This window comes from Thamnophis elegans, chromosome 1 (genome assembly GCF_009769535.1).
Source record: "Thamnophis elegans isolate rThaEle1 chromosome 1, rThaEle1.pri, whole genome shotgun sequence".
Taxonomy (NCBI): Eukaryota; Metazoa; Chordata; class Lepidosauria; order Squamata; family Colubridae; genus Thamnophis; species Thamnophis elegans.
This window is the reverse complement of record NC_045541.1, coordinates 148,968,860-148,986,181: the sequence shown is the minus strand read 5'-3', so window position 1 is coordinate 148,986,181 and position 17,322 is coordinate 148,968,860. Positions and strand designations below refer to the sequence as shown.

General features: G+C 35.3%; 1 protein-coding gene across 3 annotated transcripts in view; it reads right to left on the bottom strand.

Moving 5' to 3' along the window:
• Window positions 1–17,322, bottom strand: part of KLC1 (kinesin light chain 1) — a 42,608-nt gene that overhangs the window by 10,900 nt on the left and 14,386 nt on the right. For 2 of the 3 annotated variants that reach the window (XM_032234830.1, XM_032234848.1), the window contains exons 6-14: window positions 16,055–16,142; window positions 15,565–15,666; window positions 12,728–12,901; window positions 12,457–12,556; window positions 11,356–11,405; window positions 11,190–11,257; window positions 7,953–8,061; window positions 6,129–6,290; window positions 992–1,110 (exon numbers count right to left, since the gene is read on the bottom strand). In XM_032234830.1, coding sequence (XP_032090721.1) covers window positions 992–1,110; window positions 6,129–6,290; window positions 7,953–8,061; window positions 11,190–11,257; window positions 11,356–11,405; window positions 12,457–12,556; window positions 12,728–12,901; window positions 15,565–15,666; window positions 16,055–16,142 — 972 coding nt within the window. The remainder of the gene's footprint in view (window positions 1–991; window positions 1,111–6,128; window positions 6,291–7,952; window positions 8,062–11,189; window positions 11,258–11,355; window positions 11,406–12,456; window positions 12,557–12,727; window positions 12,902–15,564; window positions 15,667–16,054; window positions 16,143–17,322) is intronic. The other variant, XM_032234839.1, reaches the window with a different exon arrangement.

Below are 17,322 nucleotides of genomic sequence, written 5' to 3'. Positions count from 1 at the left end.
CCAAACTAGAAAGTGACATAAATAGAAAAGATTATGGGATAAAGGCCCTGATGGTTACAGACAAAGCCAAAAGATAATCACAACCAGAAGCAACTATGTTTACTGTAGCAAAAAAAGAATCGCATCTGATCAAGATGCTTTCCTTGTTAAAAGAAAGACTTTCCTTTCCTTTATTACTGTTACCTATTTTTCAAAGCACCATAGGTAGATTGGTTTCTATATTTTCAACAAGGATTGTCTCCATTGTTCTTACTGAAAATGGTATTGCGTAACTTCTTGTAACAGTTAATAATACTTTCATGTAATGAAATCGGTAACAGTTTATTTACTTAGACCTGGAAACAACAACACTATATCTCTAACAGTGTGTGTGTGTGTGTGTGTGTGTCTGTGTGTGTGTGTGTGTCTGTGTGTGTGTAGAAAGAGAGGGGGGAGGGAGAGAGAGAGAATTTATTTGCAGGAATTCTAGACAAGTAGATGAAACAGCTTTTATTAATAAGTGAGAATTGAAAAAAATGTTACATGTTTACATGTTTATTAAATGTAAACAGGTACCCAATTAAATAGATCTGTACAGATTCAATAACCTAGTTTAATGAGATATTATATATATATGGTAAATGAAATCTTAATAACTTTTTCAGAATAAATTAAAAGGCTCATATTTCCTTATTAAGGAGAACCTGCTGAAATTCCAGCCAAGTGCATTAGTCATTCTATGTAAGATGACAGTGCAGTCAATTCTTGAACTAGTCATTTATATCATGTCAAAAACTTTACAAAGCCATAATACTGTTTACAATCAAATTAAGAACAAACTTTTTACAACTGTTTATGACCAATTTTCAACAACATCCTCTGTACTGCAGTTTTGGGAGAACTGCTTCCGGATTAAACTCTGGTGCATTCGCACAGCAGATAAAACCTATTACACAGCAGGATAGGTTTAGGCATAATTCAATTCCTATGTGTTGCATCTAGAAATAATTACCCAGGACTTTCTCGTGAACTTCCTCCCTTCAGTTTTCTAACCAGCTTCTCACTGCTGCGTCTAATTGAAGCACGAAGTTTGCTAAAGGAACCACTGCGTTTTAATGATCCAGTGCCATCCTGAAAAAAATGAGCACGTTTAAAACCACAGAATCATTCATCCTTTGTCAGAGTTTAGTGATCACAACTAAACACCAATTGGTTATGTTCTGCTGTCATTGAAATTATAAGCAAGTATCATTGAAGTTATAAGCAAGTTATAAGCAAGTATATAAGCAAGATTTAACAAAGTTATTCTTAACAGATAGAGTGGATAATCTTCAAGATCACTTTGAACCCTTAATTCTAAGATTCTGTGATAATAGCTCTGAGATAAACAGATTAAAAATAAGCACACATATTATCTATCAGGGGTGCATCACTTTAACATAACCATGATGACAAGTTATCCAAGAATTACAATTCTCATACATTTCAATGAAACAAGTTTTGGTAGATAGTTTTAATAAGATAAAATGATTTAATTATCTGAACAGTTAATTGCTCATTTCCACTGAAGTTAAATGGACGTGTATCAAAACAGTATAGGTAAAGGCAATTCCTTGCACAATAGTCAACATTTCTGTTAGCAGCACAGACATCTAACCCATTACATGGTTTTATACAAACCATGATGCAGTAATAAGAATACAACAAAAGCCCACCACCAAGCAGTAGCATTATAACAACAACTGAGTGAGCAAGATTTTATTGAGGCTCAATCTCATTTGGCTTATACGTAGCAAGCAGATATTAAGAATAGAAGCATATGAGAGCACAAAATATTTTAAGGTCTTGCACTTTAACCTTAACAGTATTCTAGAAAGTTAAGATGCAAGGCCATAATTTTACAGTAATATATTTGGTGACATGTTATTTCATTTCCCCGAAGACCAATTTACATGGTGAAATATTTCTTAACTTTATTCTCTAAGTAACTTGTTTATGCTTTATTTCAAGTTACTAATATCTTGCTGTTTTTGGAAAATAAATATTTCCATACACAAAAGTTTAGAAAGTACTACGCAGAAGACAGAGACAGACGTCAGTTGGACTGAGTTTATTAGACAAATACACAAAGTCACCCATCACCAAGATTAGTAGAGAAAAGCATAATTGCATTTTCACATGAATACTAAACAGCACTGCTACTTCTGAATAAGCATTAAGTCAAGACATCTATATTGATGTTAAAACCTGTTATAAGTCTAAATACAATGTAAGCATGTGCCTTACAATTTGAGTTTTTTTAACTAATTACTTTGTCAAAGTAACCTTCATGCCATTTTAATTTCTTGTGTAATAACTTAAACTATCTTTCATTATAGTGAAACATCTACTTATGAATTTTCATTCTTAGCTTTGTTAACTCATCTGTTACACAGTAATGGATATTAAGAGTACATTCTAGAAGACTACATATCTGGCAAAGCGACACATATACAAGAGAAAGAGGATCCCCTGTCCCAAATGTAAGAGACACCAGCACTGAAGAAGTGGCCATTTTTACAGGAAGTATAGCTGTGACAAAGATCTTAAGGGATTGCTAAATACACAGCAGTCAGTAGTGGAGAGAAGTTAGAGCTTGAAGATGGTGTACGCCCGTCATGCAGGAGACAGTATTAGAGTCAGAAAAGGCATCTAGGCCTGTCGGACAGAAATGGAGAGAGAAAAAGCTGGATGAAACTGTTGTGGAGGAAGTTCAACAGTTTTCAGTTTCAAGCTTGTTAATACTTGTTAACAGTATTTCTAGGTCACATAATTATGTGAATTGCTCCGTATATATACTTAGCAAAGAGGGGGGAAATTGAATATATTTTTAAAATGAAAATAAAAGCCTTTAAGCAGGCCTTTGTCTTCTATTGCAAAACTCTTAGTATTCACATGCTGAAAGAATCAGAATCATTCTGTGAATGTAACAAATATAATTGAAAATATATAGATTTTATAGCCAATGAATTTCCATTAAAAATACACATTAGCCAAATTCAAAAGGGACCAAAAAACATCAAAAAGACCCCAGAACAAGGTAGAATAATTTAGTTTTTAGATATTATGAACAATACCAATGGGAATAAATGTGCTCATAATAAATGCATCAATATTCCAAAACTTAATTATACTGTTAAAATAGCAAAGCAATGAACTAATGTAGACTGCCCAGCTTTCCCAAAAGAGGCAAGCCTCCAGTCCTTTACATTAAAAAAGTAAAAGAAATGGCAAGAGTTTTGCAACGATAAATTGCCTAAACAGAAGTATACTGTAAGATTTGAAAGATACCTGTTGGAATACTTGTACTGTGGCCTCAACCTTTCTTTGAATAAGTACTATTTATCAATTCCTTCTTTTTCATTCCTTCGATTAACTGTTTTCCACCTGGATTGCAAGGAGGGAAGTGTGACAGTTCTAAATTTACACCAACCTCATATTTATTAGTAAGATCCAATGAGATTGGCCTGTCTTCTTCTTAAACAACTAATGAAAACCTGGGCAAATTTCAGGCCTGACAAACCTGTGTGTATTTCATTTAACAGTAAAGCACCAGGGCTTATAACTGAGGCTTAGGTTACCTTTGATAACAAAGTCAACCTAAACACTTGCTTTTAGTATCAGAACTAAACCCCTCCAGAGTCGCCTCAGCGAAATGGGTGGTATACAAGTTTCATAAATAGTAATAAATTTACAACCACAATTTATGTTTGCTGCTTTGAGTTATTTTTAAAATTATAAAGCTGGGATAAAAAAATGCATACATTTATATGTGTTTTCTCCCAAGCTTTGATTGTTAAAGCACTTTTGAGGGAGAGGAAATGTTTAGAAAATAATGAAAACAACCAAAGATTAGAAAACTATTATCCACGAGGAGGATCCCAACAGTTATATACATGGAGCTAAGTTAGCACATTTATTCTTATTGGTAGACTTTCCAAAACTATCACAGCATAGGGGCAATACTGTATGTTAAATATTTACAGTTTTAAAGTAACATGTTTTTTGTATTTATTGTATAAAATACTGCTTGACCGCTTCTATAATGAAGAATTTTGTAAGAATATGGTGTAAGAATGAATAATAAAACACCTGAAGAATTACTGTCGAGGTAGGATAACCAGCCCTTCTTTTAAAGAAGAATATAATGAATAATACATTTATTCTTAATCAAGAGGCTGTTCTCAAAGATTTTAAATTTTTGTACCTTCTATTCAGAATATATAAACATATATTGTATCCCAATAAGCATTTGAAATCTATTTCCATTGCAATTACCTGCCTTCAATCCCTTGAGGACTTCTAGGAACAAATGACAGATTGAAGATGGCTCAGCAAAAAGCAGAGCTGAAATTTGCTGCTAAGAACAGGGAGCATCAGGTAGATCAGCTCCTTTGACCTTCTCTACTGAGATATTAAAGTGACTTGGGAATGCAAAAGAGAGAGGCTGAAAATCCCTATTGTATTAAATTTCCATCCAAATAATGATTTCAGTATCACAAACTGCTAGGATTATTTTAAAGATGACATTTCAGGCAAAAATAACATTTTAAAACAATAAAAAATGATTAATATTCTTAGAAAAGAATCTCAAATTTAGCAATGTTTTCTAAGAATATGATGGATATGTTTAAATTACAGCTGCATTTGATATGATTAAAATCAACCCTAAAGACCACATATTATTCAAAGCAGATATTTCCATTTTAAAGAAAGTAATTTATTGATAAGAATATTTTAAAATATGGACTATTTGTGATCTAGAAATACTGTTTATTTCCTTGAACGCTCTATCAATTGCAAATTGCATATATTTTAATAAAAAGTAAAACACATGCAAACAATGCATCTTCCTGCACTTGAAAATTGAAGGCATGCCAAGCAGAAGGGGAAAAAACAAGGGAAGAGTACAGTACACAGTTCTAATTCCAACAGGAAAAATAAAAGAATAATAAGGTAATGGTGTTTCTATTATATGCTGATTGACTGTCTTAGCACTGTTAATACTAAATCAGAAAGAAAGTCAAAGAAAAGTCAAAGATGAGCAGGAAAAAAATTCAAAGAAGAAAGGAATAAAATCTTTGGGGCTCTAAAATTCAGGCAAGATTTTAGAACAACAGAAGAAATTTCCAAAAAATATCCCACTATAGAAACTAATCACTTGGAAGTGCAAGATGAATTGCTATTGATTTCAAATGTATTATAAAAACAAGATTATCATGATGTGCTTATGATGAAGAATAATTCTATCTGCTCAGGATATCCAGTTACAAATCAAAGCTAGAAAACTATCTGCTGCTACAACAAGCAAGAATCATTATAACAATGATAAAAGTTATCAGACAAATAGAAAAACAGGTTGAATTATTTAAGAACAATAGACTTGGTGTGGCTGGCTGAGGCTAAAGACCTTGAGCCTATTTTACCTCCACCACTATCACTACTATCACCACCACCGCCACCAAAGAGGCTACTGTATAAGGGGACCAAAAAGACAAATAACGGGTGGGGGCAGAAGGGAAAGTGAGGGGAGTTGAAGAACCAATGCAATCATAAGTACAGCCAAGTTACCAAGCACCCAAATTTGAGTCACATGACCAAACTAGTTGTTCAGCACCACTGTAACTTTAAACGATGAAGCTGAATGACTGTTTATTAAATGAGGATTACCTGTATGGGAAAACCCAGTGGATTTCATTTATACAGAAGTTACTTTCACTTTGTTTTCACAATACAGTGTCTAGGCTTTTTTTTCCTTTTATATCATTCCATCTGAATTTAGAGCAGTGTTTGTTTTCTAAATCAACAAAGTTTTTAAGTGATAAAGAACACAAGCATGTGGCTGTCATACTTTGCTTCCACTAAAAAAAATCCATTAGCTTGATTTAGGCTGTGTATTAACTAGGACATTCAATCAGCATTCAAGCACGCACAGCAAGATTCAAATATTAATTCCTAGATTTTTTTCTCATTTGAGTGTTTTCCAATTGATTTTAAAATAGAAAAAGCAGGATTTTTCTTTTACTCAAATCTGCAGATGAATATAAACCAAGAATATGTTATAACGCCAACAGAATAAAAAACTTGACTGCACTGTGTACTGTACTCACCCCATTCCACTCTAAGCTCATACTCACTTCCTCTCCTCCATCAGGTCCACTCTCATACTTTACCACATCAATATTAAGGCTCTCACGGCTTTGCCTTCTCTCTATACTTTCTGGATCATTAAGTACTTCAGCAACTTTTTGTTTGTGAACATTGTCAAGTCCCTATTACAACAAAGAAAGACAAAACAAACATCAGTGAAGAGCTTTTCAAATCACTCCGTCTTAATGAATTCACAATAAATGAAGATTAGAAACTCCTTTTATAGTTTCCAAGATTCTATATTTATCCCCAGAGTAGCTTTAAATATGCTTTACTAGAATCTGTGTACTAAAATTCCTTCCTTGATCTTGTTCAACTTGTTAGGGATTGACACTGGAGCAAGTCAGATTTAGTTGTGTCTCTTTCAATCGTACTGAATGCACAATGGATGGCTCACCCAGGAGTCCCTCTCAGTCTCTGAGCAGTCACTAAATAAGCATCATACTCCAACAGAGTCCACCTGGGTTTACCTAGTCCATGCAGAATATACATTAGAACATGATTCATCTACATGGCCTACCTTCAACAAATATGGCCAGTAACAATGCTGCTGGACTCCAGGCCCAAACCCAGCTGGCTCACAGTAGGTTGCGCTTGCCCTGAGGTATCATGTACTCAAAGAACAAGCAATACAGTGTACAGAGCATGAAACTGGTGCTCAGGCTGAAGGCTTATTCTTCTCCAGCCAAAGTCATCATGCCATGAATTATCTGACTGTTTTGCTGGTTATGTGTGTGCACTCCATACATGTTTTTGAATACTTCTTGTCAATGTCGAAATATGAAAAATCTATGTGCAGCAACTGTCTTTTTCAAAGATAATTTGAAAGCTCCATAATCAACAAGACAAAAGGGCAGTAGAGAGAGCTCACTCATAGCTGAATAAAAACTAACTGTTTTATTCACAGTTTAAATTTGTCTCCAAAATCTATGCAGATCACTTTGATTTGTTGTTGTTGTTTCGGGGTTTTATGACTGCATCTGAAAAGCAAGATTTTTGGACCGCTCTTGTAAGCTTTTTTTTATTTTGGTGCTGTCACTGATAATTTGTCCTTCTTTTCTATGTACTGCTTCATTCTCTAGTGACCTTTGTTTATTGATTTGGAGACCTGTTTTAATTTTAAAATGTAGAAAAGACTCCTTTATGGTCAGCCTGCTAATGGTGGGCAAGGATAATTGACGCAAAAATACAGCCTCTCATTATCAAGACAACCCCTGCCTTCTCGAGGTGCCCACCGTTTCCAACAGAAGAGGCTCTGTCGACTCTTGGGCCCGGCGAGCTCAAGTAGTATTTAGCCTAGAATCATGGATCCCGTTCCGGGATGCATGCGACTCTACAGCAAAGGGATTGGCGATGCCGTAACGACGCTAAAGACTTAAGTCAAGTAAGTCAGCCTGCTAAGCTCCGATGTATGCAAACTGTGATATTGTGCGTCACTGATTAAACAGAGGTGCTTAGACAGATACTGAATGGCTGTTTGTCAAAGATGCTAGCAGTGGGTTCTTGTACTGGGAACAGACTTGGGATCAATGACTTTCAAGAGCGCTTGGAATTGTTATTTCCTGATGTAGTCAGTGGTGCATTTTGCTGCAAAGATATCCTCGAACTTGTTGGTTTGGCCTGTTTATGGCAGGTTTTCTTTAGTGTTTCATGTATTAAAGGAATACATATCATCCACTGTTCCTAAATTTACATTTGTTCTGCTCTAAAATAATGATGATGTAATAACAAACATTTAAACACTTTAACTATTTTGAAGAACCTTTTAGTGTTATAATACTTGCCTGTTTACGGGACCTCATCGCTGCCTCTTCTAGTGTTTCAGCAGCTTCAAACTTTCCTTGGCGTCTGTAAAGTGCTCCAAGATTCTTTAAAGTAGTTGTAACTGTTGGACTGTTAATTAAAAATTGAAATTATTTCTGACAGCAGTCCACAACAACCCAAGCTTGCAACAATCCTGTTTAAAGCTGCACTGGAAGATTAAAAGCCAATGCTCATCTTAAGCCTAATTAGCAATAGCAGTCAGACTTATATACCATTTCCTCGCTTTACAGTCCTCATTAAGCGGTTTACAGAATCAGCATATTGCCCCCAACAATCTGGGTCCTCAGTTTACCAACCTTGGAAGAATGGAAGGCTGAGTCAACCTTGAGCCTGTGGGACTCGAACTGCCAAATTGCTGGCAGCTGGGAGTCACCAGAAGTAACCTGAAGTACTGCATTCTAACCACTGCACCACAACGACAGTATGTATTAATAAATTAATGGGCATTTATTTTCTAAGAGCACTGAAGCTCGTTATGGAAATGTTGATGCAGTAATCAGGTTTCGTATTGCAAGTGATTTTTGCATAACATACTTGCAAAAGGCACCAATTGTTATCATAGTTATTTTACTCCATTTTATAGTTCTAAAGCAGAAGCTTTAAAACATACAAACTATATTATCAATTTCCCTTTATTACCTTTGTTCAGTTTTTTTTTAAAGAAGAAAAACTGCATTAAAATATCTGATAATACTCTACATTTGATTTATCATTCTTTGCTACTTGTCCCTTACAGCAAGTGTGAACATTTTTATTCCAATAAAGAAGTAAAACCACCTCTTAATAACATTTTGCAAGTTCAATGCCACATCAATATTAAAAATAGGAATTATTAGAAACAAAGAGCAAGAGCAATAATAACACACATATACAAAGTGCTACTCCCTTTGGCGCGCCTTCTCTCAAGGCACAGTGGTTATGGTGCTGTCTCTAGCATAGCCACTTTAGGCCACAAAATGATTTTAATCACTATAGTAAATCCATTAGCTGCACCCTTGGCAGAGTAACAGTCTGTAGCTACTGACCGCAGAGGGCTTTGCAAGACAGTGTATTCAAGCAACTCAGGAATGTTCTTGAGAATGTTTAAGTTTTTTCTCTCAACCATACTGTTCTGGTGAATGGTTTTATGGTTTTTGAACTGAAAAGACTTTGAGATATTCTACAGAAAATATTACAGATGGAACAGCCTTTTTTTTAAATCCAGAACACTGGAAACACCTCAAATGCTTCTGATTTTAAGAACTTACTGCCCAAAGCTGTCAAACTCCCCTACACTCCAAAAAGAGCCTGGCCCAGTGGGAACAAAAGGTATTATGATCAATGTTCTCTCTAATTTTTTTTCAGTGTGAGCGGAAAAGTATAGTGTTTGAGCTGCACAGTTTCATGCCTGAGCACCTAAGAGAGCAACAGTTTGAACTGCTGTCACGTCTGCTGGACATTTGCGCAACATTCCAAGCATCAAGCGCCGTTTGCGAGCGAGGTTTCAATCTGATGAATGCCAGGCATGAAAATGTGCCGCTCAAACACTATACTTTTCTGGTCACACTGGGGAAAAAAGGCTCTCTGCTCAGCTTTTACATTGTTAGACTGGCTAGAGAGAGACATGGCACCAACAGCCGGGGTCCTGGCATTTTGCAGGCAACCTGTCCTCTCACATTCCTTGGAATGCAACCCATCACATTTGAATTAGATTTTGCCAATTATCCTATTAAAAGATAATCCTATTATTCTAAAATATGACTAACTCAATATTAAAAACTGTAAATATTTAATGCTGATAAATAATAGCAGTAATTGTTATTTAGTATGATTAAAATCAGTATTGATATATCAATATATCTATCAAAATTGACAATAAACACTAAAATAACAATACAAATATATAATGTGGAATATAAATGTAATAAATATAATATATAAATGCAACATAAATGTAATAAAATAATTTATCATGAAACTCTCCCCCTTTAAAGTAGTAAGATCAATTAAATAGTCTAGCAAGTTTGGACAATATGCTATATGTTATGTTACTTAAGAATATATATACCTCAGAATCAGATACAACATCCACATCATTTCCAACTGAGTCAATAAAATCATATGCCATGCCAAAACTATTTTAAATAAAGATATGAAATTAATCAAGTATTGCATTTATTTTTCAAAATGAATGTACAATTTTTTTATTATTTAAGTTTTGTACCCTATCTTTTCTAACTAATGTTAACTTTAAAAAGATGTTACATCAGACTACAATAAAAGTAATTAAATGAAGACTAAAATAAGTGTTTTGGCATATTGAGCTTTTTATATTTCTTTCTTACATTGCTTCCTTATTCATTCACTGTTCCATCTTCAGTTTTTTTCACAGGGAGCAGGCCTGCCTTCCTTCCTTCCTTCCTTCCTTCCTTCCTTTCTTCCCTCCACTCCTTTGGCCACCAATTTTGATCCAATTCGCAATTTGTATACTTTTTCTACCACCATCTCATCAAGCAGAATCACACAAACACATACACACATACGTTCTTTGGGGGGGGGGTGTTGAATTACTCCGCCTCACAGCAAAGACGCGGCGCAAAGTCGGCGCAGCATGTGTTCGGCCCCCGCTTACGCCGAATCAAATCCGCGGCCGGCGGGACCAGGGGATTGCATTGCAAAGCCGCCAGTCCTCTTGCTTCTTCTCCTTCTTTGCCAGTGAAGCCGGCAAAGCTCCCGCTGCCACCCCCACCCATGGCAGCGGCAGTGGTGCCTCCCACTCCGCTCGGAGCACCTCAGCTGGGCTCTGGATTACCCCTGCCGCCGCCTCCACCTCTGCCGCTTTCCTACTAGCTCCTGCGGCTTCATGGCTCCTCAAAAGCACGGCAGAGGAGGAAGGGGGAGGGATAACGCAGGGGTCAGCTCAGGTGCTCCGCGTGGAGGGAGAGGCACCACTGCCACGGGCGGCTCATCAAAACAAGTCTGGGGAGGTCCTTTGCGGGCGGCCAGTTCTAGCCGCCTGCAAAGGACTTCCCCATGTTTGCTTTGGTAGAAATCTCTGCGTGGCAGTTAGAAACTGCTGCGCGGGGGTTTCTTGCAACGTGCGCGGCTGCGCAGCCGCGCACCTTAAGGGAACAGTGATTATGATTCCTTTACATTTCAGCATTCATAGCACTACCAACAGCCAAACACCACAAATAATTTGGGGAAAGTATACCTACCTGTCAACTTTGCAAGCTTTGTACCAGCCTCCATATTCACCAAATGTCATGCCATCTTTTTGTTTTCCCTAAAGTGAGAACAATATATTAAGAAGCAGAAAAGTGAAATATAAATTAACAACAACATATTTATTTATAAAATCATTTCTGTTCTTTAATTCCTTACCTTGCATTCTTCTCTCTCCTCAGCGTGCATCCAAATCGGTTTGTTTTCATCTATGTAAGAGTAAAATATTGAATTGTGAAATAAAATTGCAAATTCCAGAATAATGGTTAAGAAAACATTTTATAACTATATAGTGATATCTATCCTAGACTATGCTAGTTTCTAAAACATGTTGATCAGTGTTAACTAGTAGCTCTTACTTCTATTGTAGTAAAGATTACCCAATTCTATTTTATTTTAAATAAGGTGAATGCCACAGAAAGTTATCTCATCCCATTGTGTCAAAATGCATCTACCTTCCTAGACATTGTGAAAAAAAGAACCTATAACTCCAAGTTGTTCTATTTAAAGTAGCTTTGATCTCAACCAGCCTTCAAATAGCATGTTCAGAGAACACAGCTGTCTGCTAAAGCATTACAAAGTTTTTCATTGATCACAGTATTTCTGACAGCGTATGCATCTTGTTAACATAACCGATTTAATGCAATGAAGCCACTACACTGAAATTACTATATACAATCTGTATTTCTTGTGTGAAACAACACTCAGCTGTCTTATTTTTATTAGTACTGTATTTCACTACACTGGGCAGAATTCTATTACTTATGAAAAGAGACCTAAAAACAGACAGATAATTGTAACCGATGTAATTTGAATGTTTTGCTTTTAAAAATGCCTCTCCCATCCCTTATTTATTATGTACTGAAATAACCCATGACCCGCTGAGTCATCATTTTAGACCTATGGTATTTTCTTATCAGATTCCTCAATGCATTCAACCATGACAGAGCTTCTAATGTGTACACACACACACACACACACACACACAAACACACACAGAGTGAATTCTGCTCAATTTAAAATGGGGGGTTGGGGTTGGGCATACCTCAAGTACAATTTGAAATATATATTACTTGAAAAAATACCTATGGTCAGATCTGCAGAACGAATATAGAAATAAATATAGAACTAATATAGAACGAATTCTTAATATAAGAATTTCTAAAAATTGTATTATTTTTAAAAATATAGCAAGCATGCATCATATTGTTTGGAAAATAATATCCATGTCTAACATTTCTTCATAATACAAACATTTACCATCCACGGAGCCAAATTCTCTTTCATGGGCACGAGTAAGAATCTCTTTGTACAAAGTTTCTGCTTGCTTAAATTTCCCTTGTTTCAAATAGCAGGATGCCTGAAGAGAGAAACCATTACTTTAGCATGTTTTAAATTTAAATATCAGTATTAGCACTTGTGTAAGCATTTGTAGGACAAGCCAGCAGCTAAGATCACAGTTGCACATTTTCAGCAAATGAGAACCTCAATGGTTTGTTTCTCTGCTTTTTATTCTATTATACAAACATACCAAATTATTCTTTGTTTTTGCTACATTTGGATCATCTGGCCCCAGTTTTGTTTGGTAGATCTCAAGTGCCCGCTGATAGTAGTATTCTACTTCTTCATATTTGCCCTGGTTCTGACATAGTAATGCCAGATTATTTAACTGTTTGGCAACATCTGGATGGTCTTTTCCCAGCACCTAGAAATAAAGAGGAATTCCACATTAATTCTTTTCTTTCTCAGATACAGCTAATATCTATTTCATTGAGGTGTGGAGATAATCTTTATCTACTCTTTCGACAGCGAACGTATTAGTATTCATTTTTTATCAATTAATGGTTGATTGAATTACTGCTATCACATTTACTTCTCTAGTACTGATATCCTTATAATGAATGTATTACAATAAATTTTATGTTTCTCAAATTAACCATTTAATTATATCCCAAGCCCATAATTTATCAATCAGCATTAGGAGGATTTATTTACATGCAATGCAGATTTTAAGAAGATATTCTGGTTCATGATTTTCGGTTTAAAATGCTTTAAGGTTTTCAGATATAACATTATAGAATTGCTTACAGTTAAACAAGTGTGGAAAGGTCTAATAAGCAGTGCCTTTACTTGGAAGTTTTGTATGATGGCATGTGGAAAAGACCTTTGGAGATGGAGAGAAGAAATGATGTGTGGGAATAATCAAATAAGAGAGGGCACCACTCGCAGCTGGATAGTGGGTGGAGCAAAAGGCTCATAAGGACCCTCCCTAGTTTCTCGGTTTGTAAAGGAAACGGCAGTTTTGTACTTTCAGATTTGCAAGGTTCTATTAATGTAGCTTTATAATAAAGTACAATTATGGTCATGTTTCCCTTCTGGGCTACATGGTGGTAAGGCTGATATTTTGGATGGGAAAAGAAAGTACCATGAATGATTCCTCCATTGATTCTATTTGCAAAAATATATTGGAAGGCCAAAGCAAATTTTCTAGCACAATTATGGGTTGTTTGAAAAATACTATCTTCAGTAGAATACATAAAGAGTAAAAAACTATACGTAGTCCTTGACTTTATGACCACAGTTTCACTTAGCAAATATTCTGTTGCTAAGTGAAACAGTTAAATGAATTTTGCCCCATTTTACAACCTTTCTTGCCACAGTTGTTACGTGAATCACTGCAGTTGTTAAGGTAGTTGTTCAGTGAGTATGGTTTCCCCATTGACTTTGCTTGTCAGAAGGTTACAAAAGGTAATTACGTGATCCCAGGCTACTGCAACCATCATAAATAAGAGTCAGTTGCCAAGTGTCTGAATTTTGATCATATGTCAATGGGAATGCTGCAACGGTTGTAAGTGTGAAAAATGGTCATAAGTCACTTTTTTCAGTGCTGTTGTAACTTTAAACAGTTACCAAATGAACTGTTGTAAGTCAAAGACTACCTGCAGTCTCTGAAGGATTTAATCTAGTGTATTTTCAGTAAACAAAAGGCTGGGAAATTAAATTGTTGTGATATGCCAATTATATTAATTTAAATCTACCACACACACATATAAAGCATTGAAATTCCCTGGTTATATAATCTCATATTATTTCTTCAGACTTCCTTCTCATTTATTTATACCTTCCAACTTCATTAACTTCTTTATTCCATAATGTTGATAGAAAAAAACTCTGCAGGAAATTATCTTTGTCCCCTATTATCTCTGTCCCCTGTTGCCCAACTTCCCAGCTTCCATCATGGTAGGTACTCTTACTGCTTTCTTCAGAATCCCTTTTTGCTCTCATGCTCTCAGATTTTAGCTAGCAAAGTGGGAATACTCCTCAATCTTTTTCTTTTTAAATTAGAAGTTTCCCTTAGAATGAAAAAAAAAATCCTACGATAAATATGCTTAAGACATTAATGTAATAACTATTTTTTAAAAAAATAATGTTTTGACTCTTTTTCCCCCTGCAGCATGTGCTAATAGTTTCACTGTTGGGTGGGGTTTTTTGGGGGGGAGGGGTATGTAGGTTATCTTATTAAACTACTTGCAAAAAGGTTTATACAATATTCTTTATTAACAACCATCCTTGTCCTATTGAAAATGTTTTGATGTTCTATAATAACAAATTGCAATATATTCATATTATACCAAATATTTATAACAAAAAACCTCCTAACTGCATGCATAGTTTTCTTCTTTAGCCTGCAGGCATCTAGGGTAGTCCTCAATTTAAAACTGGTTGCTTAGCAACTTTTAAATTCCGACAGACCTCTCCAGAGTATCCTCCAGGATACTTACAACCCAATTCTAAAGTTCCAACAGCCGCCCCCTCACAGTCACATTTTAAGCACTTGGGAACCGGCCTACATGGCAGTTTGCAGAATCCTGTAGTCACATAATCATATTTTATGATATTTTTGCCAAAAACTAGCATTTCTGCAAGTTATTATAGAACATTAAAATATTTGTTTCGCCAAACCAGACCATAACAAACAGTTGGTTCACTTGATAATCCCAGTGGTCACAGTGTTCACTTAACAACCATCACAAAAAAGGTTGCAAAATCTGGTCAATCATGTGAATGACCTGCTTTATAACTGTCATAATTTACAACATAATGGGCAGCTCCATTTCAATCATAAGTGGGGACTACCTGTACTGCCAATATTATAACTGTAAGGTATCTTCAACAAATATAGCTGAGGGCAATATTTTAAATGTAATGATGTTCTGATTCACAGTAATATTTCTTTATTGAATTCTAAACTAATTTTACTGGCTTCATTTGTAATTATTGTGTTGTTTGCTAAAAGTATGTGGCAAGTTGTTGTTATTATTTTAGGAGGGTTTTTTTGTATATCACACAAAACTAAATAAATGTTACCTTTTCTCTGATTTCCAAAGCTCTCTTACACAAAGGTTCAGCTTCCTTGTATTTTCCTCTTTTCCCATAAAGTACAGCAAGATTATTTAAAGTTGCTGCAACCTGCAAGAAAAACCAAACACTAGATCAACTATTACACCTGCTGAAATAATTTTTAAGATAAATAGGTCACATACTTGTATTTTAGTATACTTCAAATGTAAACAATTCAGTTTTTTGAACTGTTTATTCAAGAAATACAATTATAGACAACTGTTTCAGTAGAGGAATATACTGTACACTTGATGCATGGATGAATAAAATAATTTAAATAAATAGAGCTAAAAGATTTGTATTCAGTTATTACAAATTCAAAACAATTGAAGGTCCTCTAACTTCAATTATGTTTAATAATAAACTTTAAAACATTCCTTTCAAATTCAACATTAAAATTAATTTTAAATAAAATAATTTGTGATGGGAAAAACAAAAATCTGCTCTATATACAGACCGCAGGATGATCTTTTCCTAGGGTCTTTTCACGAATGGCCAGGGCATCATTCAGTAAATTTGCTGCATCTTTGTATTTATTCTGGTCTCTACATTGAAAGAAATCATTAACATACACTAGTTTATAAATGCTTTCTATAAATATTATATAAGTATTCAACACTTCAAAATATTGCATGTAGCTGTTTGTGAAGCTAGCAATGAACCTTTACAATAGGATTTTGTGGAACCACCATAAGCATTGGTGAAGATAAAACTAAAATAAAAGTGAATCCAGTTCTTGGGTTTAACTACCAGACATAGCTGAATTAAAACTATATACTACTTAGCCTTGTGGAAACCTATAAAAATAAGAGGATTTTTTTAAAAAAAGTAACATTAATGTGCCTGGAATAGTAGAGCTAATAAGACTTGTAAAATTCTAGCTTCTACGTTAAATAGCTCATTTAGTGGTGGGGGAGGGGACACATTTTGCAGGCTACTGAGGAGTGGGAAGACATCTTTTTTCAGCTGTTCAGTTAAAAGAACACATCTTAAGGGAGAACATGTCAGACTCTGTCACACCAGAGCCCAGACAGCGCAAGCACCCCTAGGCTAAATTACTTTAACACAATAAATTGGACTTTCTAGTTCAGATGCCTGGAGAATGACAATAAGGATCACTATCTATCAACTAATGTTACTGGCTAACTATCAAAGAGATGAGCAGTCTGGGCATAGCAAAAGATGAGGTGGCAATAATATACGTAGCTAATCTTTTTCTGGGTTTGAAGAGACAATATGTTAATTATAGCAGAGTCTGTGTCTAATCCTATTCATTTTAATGAGGCTTAGTCTCAGATAGGTTGACACTGTATAAGATTGCTGTGTTTAATGACACTGTAGATAGCTATTCTGTTTGCATATATGAACATCTTCCTAGTGACAGGCCTCTGGGTTCAGATTTCTGCCACAGATTTCTGTGACACTATAAAATGAAATCCTGTGAATAAAACTGCCATTCTGAATTGATTACTTAGTTATCAACCTAATTATGGTTTGGCTTTCTTAAAGTTCTAGAATGGATCTCTAATCTAGTTTTGATTGAGGTAACCTACATAACCATTTCCTCCAAACAAATTTGCCAGTCTTGTTGATTCAGTCCACAAGCAGACATTCCAAATCTCCTTTCATTTGGAGCTTGGAGAGGAAACATGGTGGCCCTACCTCTTTAGACCAATTTACCCACACATAACATTTTGTAAAAGAATAAAAACCTGGCCTTTTCTG